Here is a 17,660-nt window from a genome sequence, read left to right as displayed (position 1 = left end):
CTGAGCTTGTTTAAAATGGACTGAGGTAACATGGAAAAAGGTCCTGTGGTTAGACCAATCAATGTTTGCCATTCTTTTTGGAAATCATGGACTCATCTGGGCTAAAGAGGAGAGGGCCTATTCAAGTATCCAACCTATCCAACTTGTTTTAGTGCTCAGTTCGAAACCCAACATCTATGACGGTGTGGAGGACCATTAATGCCTACAGCATGGGCATCTTGCACATTTAGCAAAGCACAATCAATTCTGAATGATGTATACAGGTTTTAAGCAACATATATGGCATCCAGGCAATGTCTTTTTCACGGACGACCTTGAATATTTCAGGAAAACATGCCAAAATAAATTCTGCACATATTTAAATGGTATTTCTCCATAGAGGAAGAGTCCAGGTGCTAATATGGCCTGTCTGCAGTCCAGATTTGTCAAATTAGGTGCATAATGGAATGAAAAGCATGACTAAGAAAACCCCATACTGTTGAGCAACTGAAATCCTACTGTATATCGGGGAGTAATGGGACAACATTTCATTATCAAAACTGTAGCAAATGATCTCCTCAGTTCCTAAACATTTACAGAATTATGTTAAATGAAGAGGTGAAGCAGCACAGTGGTAAAAATGCTCCCGTCCCAATTTTTTTTAAAAACATATTGCTGGCATCAAATTCAAAATTAACATATACTTTCCATGAAATAGTCCAAATTTTCATTTTCGACATTTGATATGTTGTCCTTTTTGCTGCTAAATATAGGTTTACAAGACTTGTATATTATGACATTCTGTTTTTATTTGCAATTTACACAATGTCCCACCTTTTTCTGTTTTGGGGTTGTATTTTAAATAGCACAATTGGAGTTTTAAGTATTAATCTAAAAAATGAGGACCAGTTAGGAGCAGGGATTTTGTGTAGCCTATATGTGAAAACACAGACATAACCAACCCCTCACTCCAGACATAATCAAGACATGATAAATTCAGTCAATCTGGTTTGTTTTCCATACTCCTTCAAAATAAATATGGAAGAATGTTGTTTAGTAAAACCATGTGCATTATCAAACATTCAAACACAGCATGCCTATTTAATTAGACAGGCATTATGAATTCATATGCACCAGGGTCACAGATTCTTAGAAATCATCTTTCATTTCTATATTCCATTCTTTACAAGTCAGGGCCTGTAGATCTAAAATCAAAACAGTCTCCCATAAACATTACATCCACAACCACGTTTAATCCTACTTAGTCTTAGCAGTGTAATCATTGAAATAGATCTACATTAAAATGCATATTTATTATGCTTCAATTAGGGGGGTCAATTCAGTCATTCATTCAGTCAGTCATTCATTCATTAACACTGACACAACACTGCCTGCTCCTACAAAACCTCTTCTGAACCACCAGCCCCCCACATCACATACAGCTCAGCTGAATGCATGTTGACGTTGTAAACAACTTGTTGTGGACTGGCCTGCTGATCCCATGCCTATCATAGTCATTCCTTGTTTTGCGAAGTGAAAATGCCCACAGGGCCGAGGGCTGGAGGGAAGACTGGGAAGATATCAGATGCAAATAGCCCTTGACATTCATGTTTTACATGGTTGAAAGACTAGATTAAATGAATCAATGCTTCAAAGTGTAAGTAACGCAACATTAAAAATCAAAGCAATTATACAAAATATCTCTACATAAAAATAAATCATGCTTTGGAAGACAAATAATTGAACAGTAGTTAAGTGCAAAAGAAATTGTGAAAACAACACAGAGGAATACATTCTCCTTTCATTCTGTTGGTAGTGAGTTATGTGCCAATAGTTTACCGATACATATTGCATTGATGTGTGCATTTACTGAAATTACCAAAAGGTGGCGCTGCACTGCATGCAGCCAACTAGAAGGCCCAGGTGAACGCTTGCATGGTTTACCTGCAGCATACGGAGTCCTGTACCAAATAAGCAGCACTTAAAGATTTGTCTGCTTTGGCCGAGTGAAAGCTTTAACGTTGCATTGCATTGCACCAGACATAGAGGAGGGGACGGCATGAAAAGAAACAGGAGCTTGGTGTCAAATTCCTCTCCGTTTCAACGACAATCTGATGTTTTAAGCACAAAAATTATGCTATGTCACTATGTACCCTACCTGGTTACACTTCTATGTTATCAAACACATGTTGTAATGTTTGTGTACAGAAAAGGTGAAGGCTGACTGGTGTAACTTGCATGTGGAGTAGGAGACCTCCACCACTTGGGGGTGCTCTAGAGCTGAGACAGGGTGGTGAGTGCGAGCATCTCGTGGAGGGAGGTGGAGAAGCTGTGGAAGAAAGCCTCGGCGTTCGTCTCGGCACAGGACTTCCAAGCGCTGCATGACGCCACCAACCTGACACACAGACACATGCAGGCGTTTGGATAAGGCACTGAATGGTCATCATGTACCTGAGGTTTTACCTACATGTGTCAATGGCTGTAGTTCATTCTCAACTTCCAACATGCTTACTAGAGAAGTGAGGTGAATTAGTTGACTGGCACATAGCCAACCTGTACATCAGTATTACTGATGCAAAAAGAACACCTATTTCTTCTCACTCTCATCAGTTTCTGTTTTTGTCTCAATTACTCAAACATTCATTCATTCACTATTTTATTAAAAATATGTACCTATCGTCCCGGATGCGGTAGAAGAATCCATAGCCATGGTGCACCATGGGAGCCACTGCCCCGAGCACTGTGGTGTAACCCACTAGACTGGTGGACAGAGTGAAGTTTCCGCCCCCTCCGCTACAAGAGACATGGAGTAAAATGTATGTGTTAAATACGATCAGCATCACTACAAGAGACATGGAGTAAAATGTATGTGTTCAATATAATCAACATCACTACAAGACACATGGAGTAAAATGTATGTGTTAAATATAATCAACATCACTACAAGAGACATGGAGTAAAATGTATGTGTTCAATATAATCAACATCACTACAAGAGACATGGAGTAAAATGTATGTGTTAAATACGATCAGCATCACTACAAGAGACATGGAGTAAAATGTATGTGTTCAATATAATCAACATCACTACAAGACACATGGAGTAAAATGTATGTGTTCAATATAATCAACATCACTACAAGAGACATGGAGAAAAATGTATGTGTTAAATACAATCAGCATCACTACAAGAGACATGGAGTAAAATGTATGTGTTAAATACGATCAGCATCACTACAAGAGACATGGAGTAAAATGTATGTGTTAAATACGATCAGCATCACTACGAGAGACATGGAGTAAAATGTATGTGTTAAATACGATCAGCATCACTACGAGAGACATTCCTTATCCCAAGGAGTTGGGAGAGAAGGCAGAGTGAAGCACGTATGTGTTAAACACAATCAAAATCACTTTCTCTCACACACTTACACACACACACAATGATGAAGAATCTATTAATGTGAAAGCAGGTCATGGAAAAACAAACACAAACACACAAACACACAGACACTATGTTGCTATGTTGTTGGGCAGCCGTGGCCTACTGGTTAGCGCTTCGGACTTGTAACCGGAGGGTTGCCGGATCGAACCCTGACCAGTAGGCACGGCTGAAGTGCCCTTGAGCAAGGCACCTAACCCCTCACTGCTCCCCGAGCGCCGCTGTTGTTGTAGGCAGCTCACTGCGCCGGGATTAATGTGTGCTTCTGTTCACTGAGTGCTGAGTGTGTTTCACTAATTTACGGATTGGGATAAATGCAGAGACCAAATTTCCCTCACAGGATCAAAAAGAGTATGCTTATACTTGCTCACCTCTTTGCAAAGACAGGATCAGTGAACAACTCTGGAACAGGAAGTCCCTCCTCCTTGGCGATCAGGCTCAGGCCGAGCAGGTGTCTATCAATACCTGTCCCAACCCCACAAACAAGCATCAGACATGAGTACCTCCATCCCACAAACAACAACAGCATCAGACATGAGTACCTCCATCCCACAAACAACAACAGCATCAGACATGAGTACCTCCATCCCACAAACAACAACAGCCATGTAATGACACAATGTGTTTACTGGGAGCAGAACTAAACTGCCACATTCCCAGAGGCATGGCATCCATCCATCCATCCATCCATCCCCCCATCCATATATCCATATATCCCTCCATCCATCCATACATCCCTCCATCCATCCCTCCATGCATGTATCCATCCCTCCATGCATGTATCCATCCATCCCTCCATCCATCCATCCATCCATCCATCCCTCAATCCCTCCATCCCTCCATGCATGTATCCATCCCTCCATCCCTCCATCCCTCCATGCATGTATCCATCCCTCCATCCCTCCATGCATGTATCCATCCATCCCTCAATCCCTCCATCCCTCCATGCATGTATCCATCCCTCCATCCCTCCATCCCTCCATGCATGTATCCATCCCTCCATCCCTCCAATGCATGTATCCATACCCTTTCCATTCTGGGCCTCGTTCATGAGTTTGTTGTGCTTGTTAGCCGCTTTCTGCAGTGCTGTTCTCTTTGTTTCTGCCTGAGAACACAAAGCTCACGGTCAGAGGACATTATGCATCCTCACTGTCCGTGTGAGTGTGTGTGTGTAGCATGTGTGTGTGTGTGTGTGTGTGTGTGTGTGTGTGTGTGTGTGTGTGTCAGAGGGCATTATGCATCTTTGCTGTCTGCATGTGTGTGTGCGTGCGTGCGTGCGTGCGTCAGAGGGCATTAGGCATCCTTGCTGTCTGCATGTGTGTGTGCGTGCGTGCGTGCGTCAGAGGGCATTATGCATCCTCGCTGTCTGCATGTGTGTGTGCGTGCGTGCGTGTGTGCGTGCGTGCATGCGTGTGTCAGAGGGCATTATGCATCCTCGCCGTCTGCATGTGTGTGTGCGTGCGTGCGTGTGTGCGTGCGTGCGTGCGTTAGAGGGCATTAGGCATCCTTGCTGTCTGCATGTGTGTGTGCGTGCGTGCGTGCGTGCGTCAGAGGGCATTATGCATCCTCGCTGTCTGCATGTGTGTGTGCGTGCGTGCGTGTGTGCGTGCGTGCATGCGTGTGTCAGAGGGCATTATCCATCCTCGCTGTCTGCATGTGTGTGTGCATGCGTGTGCGTGCGTGCGTGCGTGCGTGCGTGCGTGTGTCAGAGGGCATTATGCATCCTCGCTGTCTGCAGGTGGTCACCTGACCCTGCATGATCCTTCACAGCTTACAGTAATGGTGGACTGTGCTACTGCGCTTGCATGTTACGTACACCTGTCCTGGTGTCCAATGGACCCATGGCCTTTAGCTTGCGTATGTGTGTGTGTGTGTGCAGCATGTGTGTGTGTGTGTGTGTGTGTGTAGCATGTGTGTGTATGTGTGTGTAGCATGTGTGTGTATGTGTGTGTGTGCAGCATGTGTGTGTATGTGTGTGTGTGCAGCATGTGTGTGTGTGTGTGTGTGCAGCATGTGTGTGTGTGTGTGTGTGTGTGTGCGCGCAGCATGTGTGTGTGTGTAGCATGTGTGTGTATGTGTGTGTGTGCAGCATGTGTGTGTGTGAGTGTAAGTCACTTACACTTGCTGTAGGGTCCAGCATGATCCTACACCAGCTCTGAGCCTCAGTGGTGCACGGCCTCATGGTCTCCGTGCGACCATGGTAGAACCTCCGCGTGGTGGCCGTCTCATAGCAACTCCCGACCCTGAACACCAAAGGCCCACAGAGGTCAGCACTCCGGACCTGTAACCGGAGGGTTGCCGGTTCGAGCCCCGACCAGTGGGAACGGCTGAAGTGCCCTTGAGCAAGGCACCTAACCCCTCACTGCTCCACGAGCGCCGCTGTTGTTGCAGGCAGCTCACTGCGTCGGGATTAGTGTGCTTCACCTCACTGTGTGTTCACTGTGTGCGGAGTGTGTTTCACTAATTCACGGATTGGGATAAATGCAGAGACCAAATTTCCCTCACAGCATCAAAAGAGTATATATACACTATATACTATATACAATACTCCATATTCACTCAAATGTGATCCAAGATATGAAGCAGACTTTTAGCATCTATGCTAACGGTTCGACCTTCCCATTATCCAATAATTCAGGATGGAGATAGACAGAGAGAGCAGGTGGACTGGCCCTTACTTGTGGTGAAGTCTGTAGTAAGCCAGCTGTAGGGCCAGCTGCACAAATGTGTCTGGATGGAGTTTCCTCTTCTTGATGGCCGCTTTGCCAAATGAGGTGAACGCATACGTCACAACCTGCAGATCTTGAGTCTGTAGTGCGCGCGCGCACACACACACACACACACACACACACACACACACACACACACACAAACAATAACAGAGAGAGGAAGAGAACAAACACTCATCACAGTGTCAGGTTAGCCTCAACCACTCCAGTCACAGCAGATCAAACAATGGAAGTCCGCGCAGGGATGAGCTGGGTGGCAGGACTTACTGTTTTGTAGTACTGATCTTTGGCCAGACTGATGTCTCTTCTGATGCGGTCATCTACAGTGAAAACAAGCTCCTCAGGGAGTGGCAGCTGACGAACGACCTCCGAGCCCTGAGAGAGAGAGAGAGAGAGAGAGAGAGAGATAGAGAGAGGGAGATAGAGAGAAAGAGAGAGAGAGATAGAGAGAGGGAGAGAGAGAGAGAGATAGAGAGAGGGAGAGAGAGAGAGAGAGAGAGAGAGAGAGAGATAGAGAGAGAGATAGAAAGAGATACAGAGAGAGATACAGAGAGAGATACAGAGAGAGAGTGAGTGTGAGAGAGAGAGAGAGAGAGAGAGAGAGAGAGGGAGAGAGAGAGAGGGAGAGAGATAGAGAATGAAAACCATGCAAAACACAAACTGACTCAAGGCCGCTCATGTGATTACTGTAAAAGCCCATTCTCATGTCGTTAGTCCATACCTTCCATTTGCCATTGCAGGCTTTCAGCTTCTGGTCCACATAGTAGCAGAGGGAGATGAGGATCATGGCGTCATAGGGAGCGTGCTGACCAACACACAAAGGCACTTCTATCAAAATCAACATATTACCAAGGCAACAAGTACTTCGGGATGGTATGGCAGTTGATACATCTTTACTATAATTTGTCATTTTAGTGCAGTGCCAAACCATGCCCATTTTGTAAAAGTCCAATGGCTCAATAATAGCGACTAATTTATGTTGTGCTATATACAGTTTAAGTGACATTGCTTTCTGCCAATCCGTCTCTTGCCCAAACCCGTAGGTTTCCATATCTATGCTTGTAGTAGCCCAAGAATGCTCCTTCAGAGTACAACACTATGAAACTGATGTTAAATGCGGGGTGCTGTTGGAATTTTCACACCAATTCAAAATCCCAGAGTAGGCTCAGCATACTTGGAGTAGCAGCCCGAACGCATTATGTGATGTTGAAGGCCAGGGAACTCACGTCACAGTTGGAGCCGAACGTGCCGTCAGCAAAGCTGAGGTAGTTGTAGGATTTATCACCCCAGCGGATGGTGGGGTCACCAACCAGGGCCTGCAACGTTATCTGGGGGGGTTAGACAAAGGAAGAAAGAAAGAAAGAAAGAAAGACAAACAGACAGACAGACAGAAAGAAAAGGTGGAGAAGTGGAAGGTGGGAGGGGAAAGAGGAGAGTGGGCAACAGAAGGAGGAGAGTGGGCAACAGAAGGAGGAGGAGAGTGGGCAACAGAAGGAGGAGAGTGGGCAACAGAAGGTATTTATGAGTCCAAACTATACTGAAGAGAGATTTTAAAGACACAAACACATCCTTAACCTCAAGAAACAGGGGGGCAGCTGTGGCCTACTGGTTGGCGCTTCGGACTTGTAACCGGAGGGTTGCCAGTTCGAACCCCGACCGGTAGGCCATGGCTGAAGTGCCCTTGAGCAAGGCACCTAACCCCTCACTGCTCCCCGAGCGCCGGGATTAGTGTGTGCTTCACCTCACTGTGTGTTTCACTAATTCACGGATTGGGATAAATGCAGGGACCAAATTTCCCTCACGGGATCAAAAGAGTATATATACTTACTATACTATACAACAGTATCTGTCTCTGTGGGTTCTCGTGTTTGTATGAGTATGTGTGTGCAGGCAATGAAGACAGACTCTGATCTATAAATAACAGCAAGATCTGGAGCCAAAACCTCTAAATAACTGACCTACAAACCACACATACAAATCCATATACTTCAACCTGTTATTAGCAGCAGAGATAAGGGGAAGGTGAGAGACTGAAAAATAGCACGAGTGCAATCATATACAGCGGGGAAAATAAGTATTGAACGCGTTAACATTTTTCTCAGTAAATATATTTCTGATGGGGCTATCGACTTGAAATTTTCCCCAGATGTCAGTAACAACCCAAGTAATACACACACACAAAGATATCAAAACAAATGAGTCCATAAATTAGGTTGTGTGTAATAAAGTGAAATGACACAGGAAAAAAGTATTGAACACATGAAGAAAAAGGGGTGTAAAAAGGCATGGGAAGCCAATAAACCAGCTAAAATCTGTCCATATTTAGGAAGCAATCCTGCCCCCCTATCAGTGCAAATTAATATCAGCTGGATTAGTCCTAATTGATGGCCTATAAAAAGGTTTCTCATGACCAAGGTGTCACCCAAGAAGCATTTCATGATGGGTAAAAGCAAAGAGCTGTCCCAAGACCTTCACAAGCTTATTGTAGAAAAACATACGGATGGCATTGGTTACAGACGCATATCTAAACTTCTGAAAGTTCCAATGAGCACTGTTGGGGCCATTATCCGGAAGTGGAAAGAACATCATTTCACCATTAACTGGCCACGACCAGGTACTCCTCACAAGATTTCTGACAGAGGAGTCCGTAGAATAATTAGAGGAGTTGTGGAAGAAACAAGGACCACTCGCGGAGATCTTCAGAAAGACCTGGAAGATGCAGGTACAGTTGTTTCAAAGAAAACCATTAGTAATGCACTCAACCGTCATGGCCTCTATGCACGCTCACCACGCAAGACACCACTGCTCAAGAAAAGTCATGTGGAAGCTCGCTTAAAGTTTGCTGCACAACATCTGGATAAGGCAATAACATACTGGAAGAATATAATCTGGTCAGATGAGACCAAAATTGAACTCTTTGGCTGTCATAGCATAAACCATGTTTGGAGGAGAAATGGCACTGCACATCATCCTAAAAACACCATACCAACAGTGAAGTTTGGAGGTGGGAGCATCATGGTATGGGGCTGTTTTTCAGCGTCTGGCACTGGCAAGACAACAATCCCAAACACACAGCCAAGCAAACTCTCAATTGGTTTCAGAGAAAGAAAATCAAGCTGTTAGAATGGCCCAGTCAATCACCAGACTTGAATCCAATTGAAAATCTCTGGAAAGAACTGAAGATCAGAGTTCATAGAAGAAGCCCCCGGAACCTTCAAGATTTGAAGACAGTTTGTGTGGAAGAATGGGCAAAAATCACAGCGGACTAATGTTGTAGACTAGTTTCTTCATACAGTCATTACCAACAAAGGGTTTTCTACTAAGTATTAAATACATTTCAGCAAGTGTGTTCAATACTTTTTCCCTGTGTCATTTCACTTTATTACACACGACTTAATTTATGGACTTATTTGTTTTGATATCTTTGTGTGTGTGGATTACTTGGGTTGTTACTGACATCTGGTAAAAATTTCAAATTTCAAGTCGATAGCCCCATCAGAAATATCTTTACTGAGAAAAATGTTGACGCGTTCAATACTTATTTTCCCCGCTGTATATGGTAAAGATATGTATGTATGTGTGTTTGGGTATATAGTATGGTTTTATAGAATCTGTATGTAGCTGGTAGTCGGCCTCTTTGAGTGTGTGTGTGTGTGTGTGTGTGTGTGTATTTGTATTACCGGTGAATAGTTCTCTGGTGTAGCATAAGGCTTGCTGTCGTCCAAGGACACGACGAACAGACTGCTCTGAATGATCTCTAGGATGCTCTCATTGGCCGGGTCCAGTGACACCAGGTGCTCCCTCGTCTATAAGAGAGCAGGGACGACATAGTGAAAATAGCAATCATGGCCTGAATGATTACATTTACTTATTACATGGCTCTTCATAAAGCTGAAGAATGCTCCATTCACTTCAATGGGCCCTCCCAACGTTCGGTGGTCTGCTATTTCTCAATAACAGACCGCTGTCAAGGAAAATGGGTTTTGCTTTGTTGTCCCTTAAGGGCGGAACAAGACGCCTCCGCTGCGCGTCGGGGTCCGGTTCACCCTGTTGGGACTTATTTCCCGATAATGACCGGCGTTCTATACATTATCCCTTACATTTTAATCATTTATGGATTATGTCTTTGCAATAACAACAAAAAAACTGTCTGAGACCACAAACTTTGGCCTCTATTTAAGACCCACTGGAATCAGTGCCTCAGAATAGCTCTCTTGAGACACTTGTGTCTCCAATGGCCATTTTGCTGCTGGCATTCCAAATGAATGAATGAATGAATGAATGAATGAATGAAAAGTCTAATAGTCTAGCTTGGACAGAGCTTACAACACTTTGCTGGTACGGATCTGTGGCCCCTGTGCTCTAATAGGATATCAGCTGCCATCGTGTTCTAATAGGATGAGTGTAACAAAACCCCAGCTGTGTTTACCAACGTTGTTCTAAAGGTCTGCTTGGGTGAGGACAGGCCTACAGCTCTGATAGGATAAGCATCGCAGTAGCCGTCTGACCGGAGGGGAGGACAAACCTACCGTGGTCATCTCACGGGATTAAGACGAGAGGCTTACAGGAAGGCTACACTGGACACGTAACTGAAGCGTTTCGCTTGCGTCTGCTGCAACAGTTAGCTTCCACAATAACCACGGGAACTGGCTACACCAGATGTGATAGCGGCGCGTACGTTCAAAAAAATCAGACCAGAATTCTAAAACTATTTTTATGTGGCGCGAACGGAGCTGCGGACCCGGTGTAGCCCGGGTGTTACTGGATCGGCCTGACTGACCAGAGACTCTGCGGTGGTGGAGGCTGTGATTGGCTCTTACCTTGGCCCAGCGGGTCCTCTCCTCGGTGGTGAGGGCGGACACCCCCTCACCGGATGGCTCTCCGTCGCAGCACTGCCTGATGTGGGTGAGTTGCCTGCAGGGGCATTAGCAAGGCATGTTAGGCCCCTGATGTGGGTGAGTTGCCTGCAGGGGCATTAGCGAGGCACGTTAGGCCCCTGATGTGGGTGAGTTGCCTGCAGGGGCATTAGCGAGGCACGTTAGGCCCCTGATGTGGGTGAGTTGCCTGCAGGGGCATTAGCAAGGCACGTTAGGGGCAGTCCACGGTCTACTGGACATTTAGAGTGAGCACTGTTTACAAAGCAAGCTACAGCGTGTTTGCTTCCTTCTCCGTGCCAACACAGAGAAGAGAGGTGTGTTTTCATGGTGTCACATAGCACCTTGTCAATAAAACAAAAGGAAACTGAAACAAAAGGAATCCAAAATACTTACTTATTTAGAACAATAGTAAAATTCCTTTCAACAAAAGGCAAGCCAGTTCTCAAAAGGCAAGCCAGTTCTCAAAAGGCAAGCCAGTTCTCAAAAGGCAAGCCAGTTCTTAGTTTTCTTTTCTCTTGCAAAACCAATGGGCATGTCATTTACGGCAAACAAACACTGTGCAAAAGCATTCAAGTTGCTTTGCCTTTTTCATTTGTGAACTAAATCACGGCAACGTCCTGCAAAGTGACGGCAAAATGCAAAGTGTATTGCATTTGCTTACCTTAAGAGTTCAGGTGGGGTGAGGATTTGACCATTGCACAGCACATCAAATGTGAAAATCCGCCCACGGCACATCACGATTAGATGCGAAGGGCACGCTCCCTCAGTCTCTGCTGGGCACGGAGAACATTTAGGACAAATTGCACACCGCTATATAAAACACAGCGACAAACTGCTACCTGAAGCAAGCTTCAGAGTAAACAGTGAAGTTTTACCTGTTCGGAAGTAGTTGATGATTGAATCCTTGGTGATGCCTGGCACCTTGCATGTGTTGAAGAGCATGCGGAACTGATCCATGTCGAAGGGCGTGCTGCCCGACTTGTGGATGGCCAGCCTTTCTCTGACCCAACAAACAACCACAAAGCATTAACACCATGCCCTCGCTGTGGAGAATTTTCACTAGTTATTCAAACAAACACGCTTAAAGTCATTCATACGCGGAGTGTCCAAGACTGAATGACTTTTCTATGAGTACAGTACCTAACCAAAACTTGGTGTTGTCTGTCTGTCAGTACCTAACCAAAACTTGGTGTTGTGTATTGTTTTTGTGTGAGGTTATGGGAGGGTTAGGTTTAGTGGTCCTTTCCTTTTTGTCTGTCTATCTGACAAACTGTATGGTGCAAGATGAATTTCTGAAAAGATCAATATCTATCTATCTATCTATCTATCTATCTATCTACCTAAACTGTCTGTCTGTCTGTCTGTCTACAATTCAAAGCGCAGCCCACTAAAGGGCACTCTGACACCTCCTTACGTGCGGATGAGGTCCCAGTACTGCAGGTTGTGCCAGACGCTGATGCTGGTCCGCTCCAGTTGTTTGCCTTCACAGGGTGGCCAGCAGTGCTCCAGGTAAGGCGCCGGACCCCCGAAGTTCACATTGAGCTGAGAGGGCATGCGGACCTCCAGGTATGCCGCACTCAGCCACCAGTCTTCCAGCTGTGGGTAGGAGGTAAGAGTGAGGGAGGCAGACGTGCGCTAAGCCCAAATACCACCGTTAAAACAAGACTCCACACTGAAGCAATAAAAAGGTGTAGGCAACAAAAGGCTGTGGTTAAGTTCACACTAATCGGTAAGCGAGTGAGTAATCTAAACTAAGCGCTGAAGGGCTATGGTCGTGATAAAACAAATCATCTTATCTCTATCTGCCACAGTGCAAACGTACAGAAGTTACATAAGGCTCAGATGCCGAGTCTTTTGTGAATTATTATCTAATCTGTTAGCTGAATTGATAAAACCTATACATTTTCCAGTACCTGACCAGACAACTAGCCAGACCTGGAAAGGACATTTCCTATGGTTACGGTTACGTTACCCAGTTCCTCCGACTCTTGGCTCTTTGAAGCAGTCTTTGATGTAGGTCATGTCCGACACCATCACCAAACTGCTTCACTATGGCTGCAGTGTTTTTGAACTCTTCTTCAGTTGTGAAAGGTCTCACTAAAACATTGAAGAGTGACAAAAAAATACGATCATCACACAGTTTTAATGATCTCAGCGGGACGCCAATTACTTGTTCACACTTATTTTCAGTGAGAAATCAAACCTAGTCTGTCAGTAAAGAAGTTGAAAACACATCAGGTAGAGCTGTCGATTACAACCTGGCAACCTGTCCCACTACCTACCTGATTCCAAGTATTTGCTGAGCGTTCCTTCCAGCGAAGGCACTGGGAGCGGAGGCAGGGTGCTCTGATACTGAAACGTCTGTTCAGCCGTCGATTCGAACACTTGGTTGTCCATCCTGTAACCTGTCAAAAAGGGAAAAATTATGAGTTAAGAGTGAACGTTTCATTGAGGGATTAAACGGGGCGATGAGAAGTGAGCAATGGCAAAGTACAATGCTAGCTTATTCCCTTAGATTAGATTAGGCTAACTTTTACTTTGCAACAACGTCATTGTTTACCAACTGAAGACTAGTCGACTACTGCAGCTCCTCCAGCAACAACGTCGTCAATTCTTTAACCATTCACAAGATGCAAAGTAGTCTAAATTAACGTGTGTGTGTCAACTGTTTAAACATGCGAAATAAACACCTTATTAACATGCGAAATAACGTTATCTATAATAGCTTCTAGCAGAGAAAGAAATAACGTTACCGAACAAAAGATGCAAGCTCACCTCTGTAGTTCAACGTTGCCTGCTGTCTTAAAGCAGACTTGTTCACGTTGTCCTTTACTGCTGTTTGTAGACTGATTTGTCATGCAGGTCAAGTGAGCTGTGGTCGCACAAACAGTCACTCCCGGGGCAGCCTCCGACACTCTGGTTACCTTTCCCCCAGTTTACAGTCCAACTCGATAGAATCCGGAAGATCTGACACTGCGCATGTGCACACTGTGGACAGCAGTCAAAGTAGCTCTTTGGCAGAATGAAAATCCCCCTTTTTCAGAGACCCAGCATATTAATTGTTGTTCACTCATGTCAATGTCTTGCTCTTGGGGTAACTTGCCCGTTGCGTTAATTAGGCTACTATCTGGTGGTTAGACTTTGAGATATCATACCTAACCTTAGGGACTGCCCTCATTCAGCCCTATTGTTGTATTAGAAAAGTTCTATGCTCTATTTTGCATGAGTTCTCAAGGCAAGATTAATAATACGTCTGGTCGACTTTAATCAGCCAAAGAAGACACACAACTCCTCGCGTAGTTGCTCTCCATTGGCTTTCCAGAATAAAATTCAAATCTCTCACTTTGGTTTGTAGGACACTTACTGGATCTGCACCTGCTATTTGAATATGATCTCTACATCCCCACTTGCCCACTGCAGTTCCATCCATTAACACTAAAAGGTCACTATCAAGACCTCTCCTCTGTGTTGTAATTAGTTGTCTAGTGTTCTGTGTTCTTGTGATAGTTTTGGAACTTTCAAGAAGTTTTTTAAAGAGTCATTTGTTCACCTTGCACCTTGGTGTGTATGTTAATGGTCTTTGTTCATGAGAACTCATTCTTTTCATTGTGATATTGTTGTTATCATTATTACTATTATGCTTAATGTAGGCCTTTCAACTTTTTTTGAAACTATTTTTTTTAACTTATGCAGTGTTCATACACTGTAAGATGCTTTGAACAAAAGTGTCTGCCAAATACCATGTGTCATGCCCATAATAATAACTGGGGCATTAAGGAGGGATGAGCTATGCCTTTGACACCCGTAAATAACCTCAATGCAGCAGTGAAATACTCAATGCAAGACTGTTGATTACAATTCTGTACCACCGTTCCACCAATGTAGCTTCCCCAGCTGAGTTCATCTTGCATATTCCCTGTTGGAGTCTTGCCTAATGAGGACAAAGGGTGCTTGTGTTTGTGAATCTGTGACCACCATAGCAAGGCCAGGCTATTGTGCTGTGCACTACATACAGTGATGCATAACAGGGTCTATTGCTACAAAGCATGACAGATTAAATTGGTTCTTTTACATTTGTTTACTGAACTACCCCAAAAACATGTCACGTAGTGGACTATGTTTGCTTGCAAGTTTCAAATGAAACAATAAACCAAGAAATATATACAGTATGGTTTCATTTTTCAATAAACAATTTTACCAGACTGGATAACATAATGATTGCTTTTCTAACTCAAATCATCATGCACAACACAGAAAGTTTCTAAATGAATAGAATTTATTAAATAAATCAGTCAACCAGTTACATAAACAAAATGTGCATGACTTAAATGATCAGAAGTAATTATGTGCAAGAATTAAAAGTAAAATGACAAATGAAGTTAGGGTTAATGCAACACTACAAATAAAAACTTGAATAGTTAATAAATGCATGTATTTTCTATTGCTTTTCTCAATTCTAAATTTCACTCAGGTTTCTGTCATCACATGCCATATTTGGCAATGATCTCCTTGGCCAAGGCGATGTAGGCGGTCATGGCATCCTCTTTAGACATACCTGAAATAGTAATGAAGCATAGCTTGAGTGCTGATAAGTGTGGTTAATTGCACAGCAACAATTCTTCACTGCCAAAGCATTCTAATGACAGATAGTCCATAACATGAACTTTGAAACTGACAAAAAAACTAAACAAAACAAAAAACAAGAATTAAGGTGCTGTACTCATTTTATATTAAAATACTGAATCTGAACTAGTATTACCTTTCCTGGAATTCCATGAATCCCATTTGGCCTTCCCCTTCATATCCAACATCCCAGGTCTGTCTGAGGAGAGAATGGGATGCTTAGGGAGATCTTAGTATGCTGTGTGTGAAAGGTCTATCATTTAAGGACTGGGACACTAGTTACCGATGTTTACGTCCCCAACGGTGGCTTGCTTGTAATAGCCATACATGTCCAAGAGCTCCTGATCAGTGGGCCTGCTCTTCACCTTCTTCACATCCTCCGCGTGCTGCTCAAATTCTGCCTGCAGGAAAAACAAGTTATTCACCATTTATGAACTGAAGCATCATATGTCCTGATAAATATTACACATGACACTATAACACAGTCCTAATGATAAAATATGGGTAGGCCTACCTTATGAAGTAGCCTACATACGTGACATTCTATGAAAAACAGGCATATCTTTACAGATGTTGGTGTGATGGTGCCAAGTTGAATGCAGAAATCTACTTCACAGTGATCCACTAGTATTATTTGTATTGTTATAATTATGATCATTAGTTTTACTAAATTATATGCTATGCCTATGTGTTTGTTTTAGCAGACAATCTGGAGAGCAAATATCTGAGTTTATGGCATGTTGTGGAGGAGATTAATTTCTAATCTTCCCAGTCATTCTGTAGGCCTATTGTGTGATGCAACTGTACATGTACTATTATATTTCCCCACAATGTGCTTAAGAGTTGTGTGAATACTCTATGCTCTCACACTCACACATAATCTGGGCAATTTATAATTCAGTCCGATCAGTTGCTCAACAACTTTGGCCGGTGTAACTAAGAAATGCGCGTGCAATGCCCGTGACGGCCAAAGTCTTTGTTAAGCAACTGTTTCTAACAAAAAAAAAAAAAAAAAAGGGAAGAAAGTAATATCTGAAATTATTTAACGAAAAATTACAGCCAATTTCTTTCATTTTTGCTGACAAAACGCTGCAAGTGATGCTCCCTTGTTCAAAATGTGTAGGCATATGTACTGCTGGTTCAGCTTTCAATTATTTATATTCTCCCTACCCACTGACATAGGCCTGTACGTAGGCTAACTGAAATATTACATTACAGTACATAAATAGGCCACAGAGTTCTGACACAGATAGCTTTGACCAAGACATCATCCAATGCAGTTGGTCAGCGTAAAGGAGTTATAGCGTTACCTGCAAAGACATTTTCCTCCGTTTTTCGTTCGGTTGGCTCTTCTCACGACCACTCCACAGGATACCTCTGCAGATGAATAAAGGCTCACGATAATACTAAACCAGGCCTCCGAGCACTGCAGGGGTGGAAAGTGAAAGCTGATTGGTTGGCAGAAGTCCAATGGGCAGTTGCAACTTGCAGCCATTCAATCTGTTCTGTAATGAGGCTAGGGTCAGAGAATGTCTAATTACTATTCAGCTTTGCACGCAGGACTGGAGTGTAAACCGTGAACTGGTACCAAAGTAGCTCGCTCACTGCAAACACTTTCTGGGCTACAGCAGAACCCGTCTGCGGCTACACCATACATCTTACGTGTGTAATAGGACAGTAGACTGTACCTTGTCGTGACTGTATACTTGTAATTTACAGTTTTACTGTCAATGCAAAACACGGCGTGATATCTATCTATCTATCTATCATGCTAGCGATAGTTAACTAACGTTAACGTTTAACAGTAGGCTACATTTACAGTAAGATAACGTTAACGTTGGCTTTAACGTCACCCTTCGCCGTAGTTAGCTGCCGTTTTGTAGTTGTGCTTAATATATTTCACACTTTTCTACCATTAGACTTGAAAATTAAAGAGCAATCAAATGGTTGTTGTCCACTCCAAGACTATAACAGTTATCATAGAGAAGTAACTGTATTTCTGTCAGGGCC

General features: G+C 43.7%; 1 protein-coding gene across 4 annotated transcripts; it reads right to left on the bottom strand.

The window, feature by feature from the left end:
- Positions 1 to 985: 985 nt before the first annotated feature.
- LOC121719918 (acyl-CoA-binding protein-like) lies at positions 986 to 17,642 on the bottom strand. Of its 4 annotated transcripts, XM_042105679.1 has the most exons (19): positions 17,504 to 17,642; positions 16,961 to 17,076; positions 15,934 to 16,051; positions 15,787 to 15,849; positions 13,000 to 13,124; positions 12,442 to 12,623; positions 11,903 to 12,027; positions 11,689 to 11,797; positions 10,971 to 11,064; positions 9,831 to 9,956; positions 7,377 to 7,478; positions 6,872 to 6,955; positions 6,418 to 6,525; positions 6,100 to 6,230; positions 5,541 to 5,664; positions 4,448 to 4,526; positions 3,793 to 3,886; positions 2,653 to 2,772; positions 986 to 2,374 (listed from the first exon to the last, which is right to left on the bottom strand). In XM_042105679.1, the coding sequence occupies exons 2-19, from the start codon at positions 16,970 to 16,972 to the stop codon at positions 2,254 to 2,256; spliced, it is 1,917 nt and encodes a 638-aa protein (XP_041961613.1). In that variant the 5' UTR covers positions 16,973 to 17,076; positions 17,504 to 17,642; the 3' UTR covers positions 986 to 2,253. The 4 variants fall into 4 exon arrangements, with proteins under 4 accessions (XP_041961613.1, XP_041961610.1, XP_041961611.1 ...); XM_042105676.1 differs by lacking the exons at positions 15,787 to 15,849; positions 15,934 to 16,051; positions 16,961 to 17,076; positions 17,504 to 17,642 and adding exons at positions 13,310 to 13,432; positions 13,803 to 13,973 and having other exon boundaries at positions 11,689 to 11,800; XM_042105677.1 differs by lacking the exons at positions 15,787 to 15,849; positions 15,934 to 16,051; positions 16,961 to 17,076; positions 17,504 to 17,642 and adding exons at positions 13,310 to 13,432; positions 13,803 to 13,973.
- Between the last annotated feature and the right edge of the window lie 18 nt (positions 17,643 to 17,660).

This window comes from Alosa sapidissima, chromosome 10 (assembly GCF_018492685.1).
Source record: "Alosa sapidissima isolate fAloSap1 chromosome 10, fAloSap1.pri, whole genome shotgun sequence".
Classification (NCBI taxonomy): Eukaryota; Metazoa; Chordata; class Actinopteri; order Clupeiformes; family Clupeidae; genus Alosa; species Alosa sapidissima.
This window is presented reverse-complemented; position numbering and strand designations above follow the sequence as displayed.

Bases quoted from the DNA above. Each gene is read 5' to 3' on its own strand.
- LOC121719918 (XM_042105679.1), bottom strand. The intron at 6,526-6,871 runs GTATGGACTAAC...TCTCTCTCTCAG, and splicing joins CCTGCAATGGCAAATGGAAG to GGCTCGGAGGTCGTTCGTCA. The intron at 3,887-4,447 runs GTATGGATACAT...GGGTTGGGACAG, and splicing joins CGAGGCCCAGAATGGAAAGG to GTATTGATAGACACCTGCTC.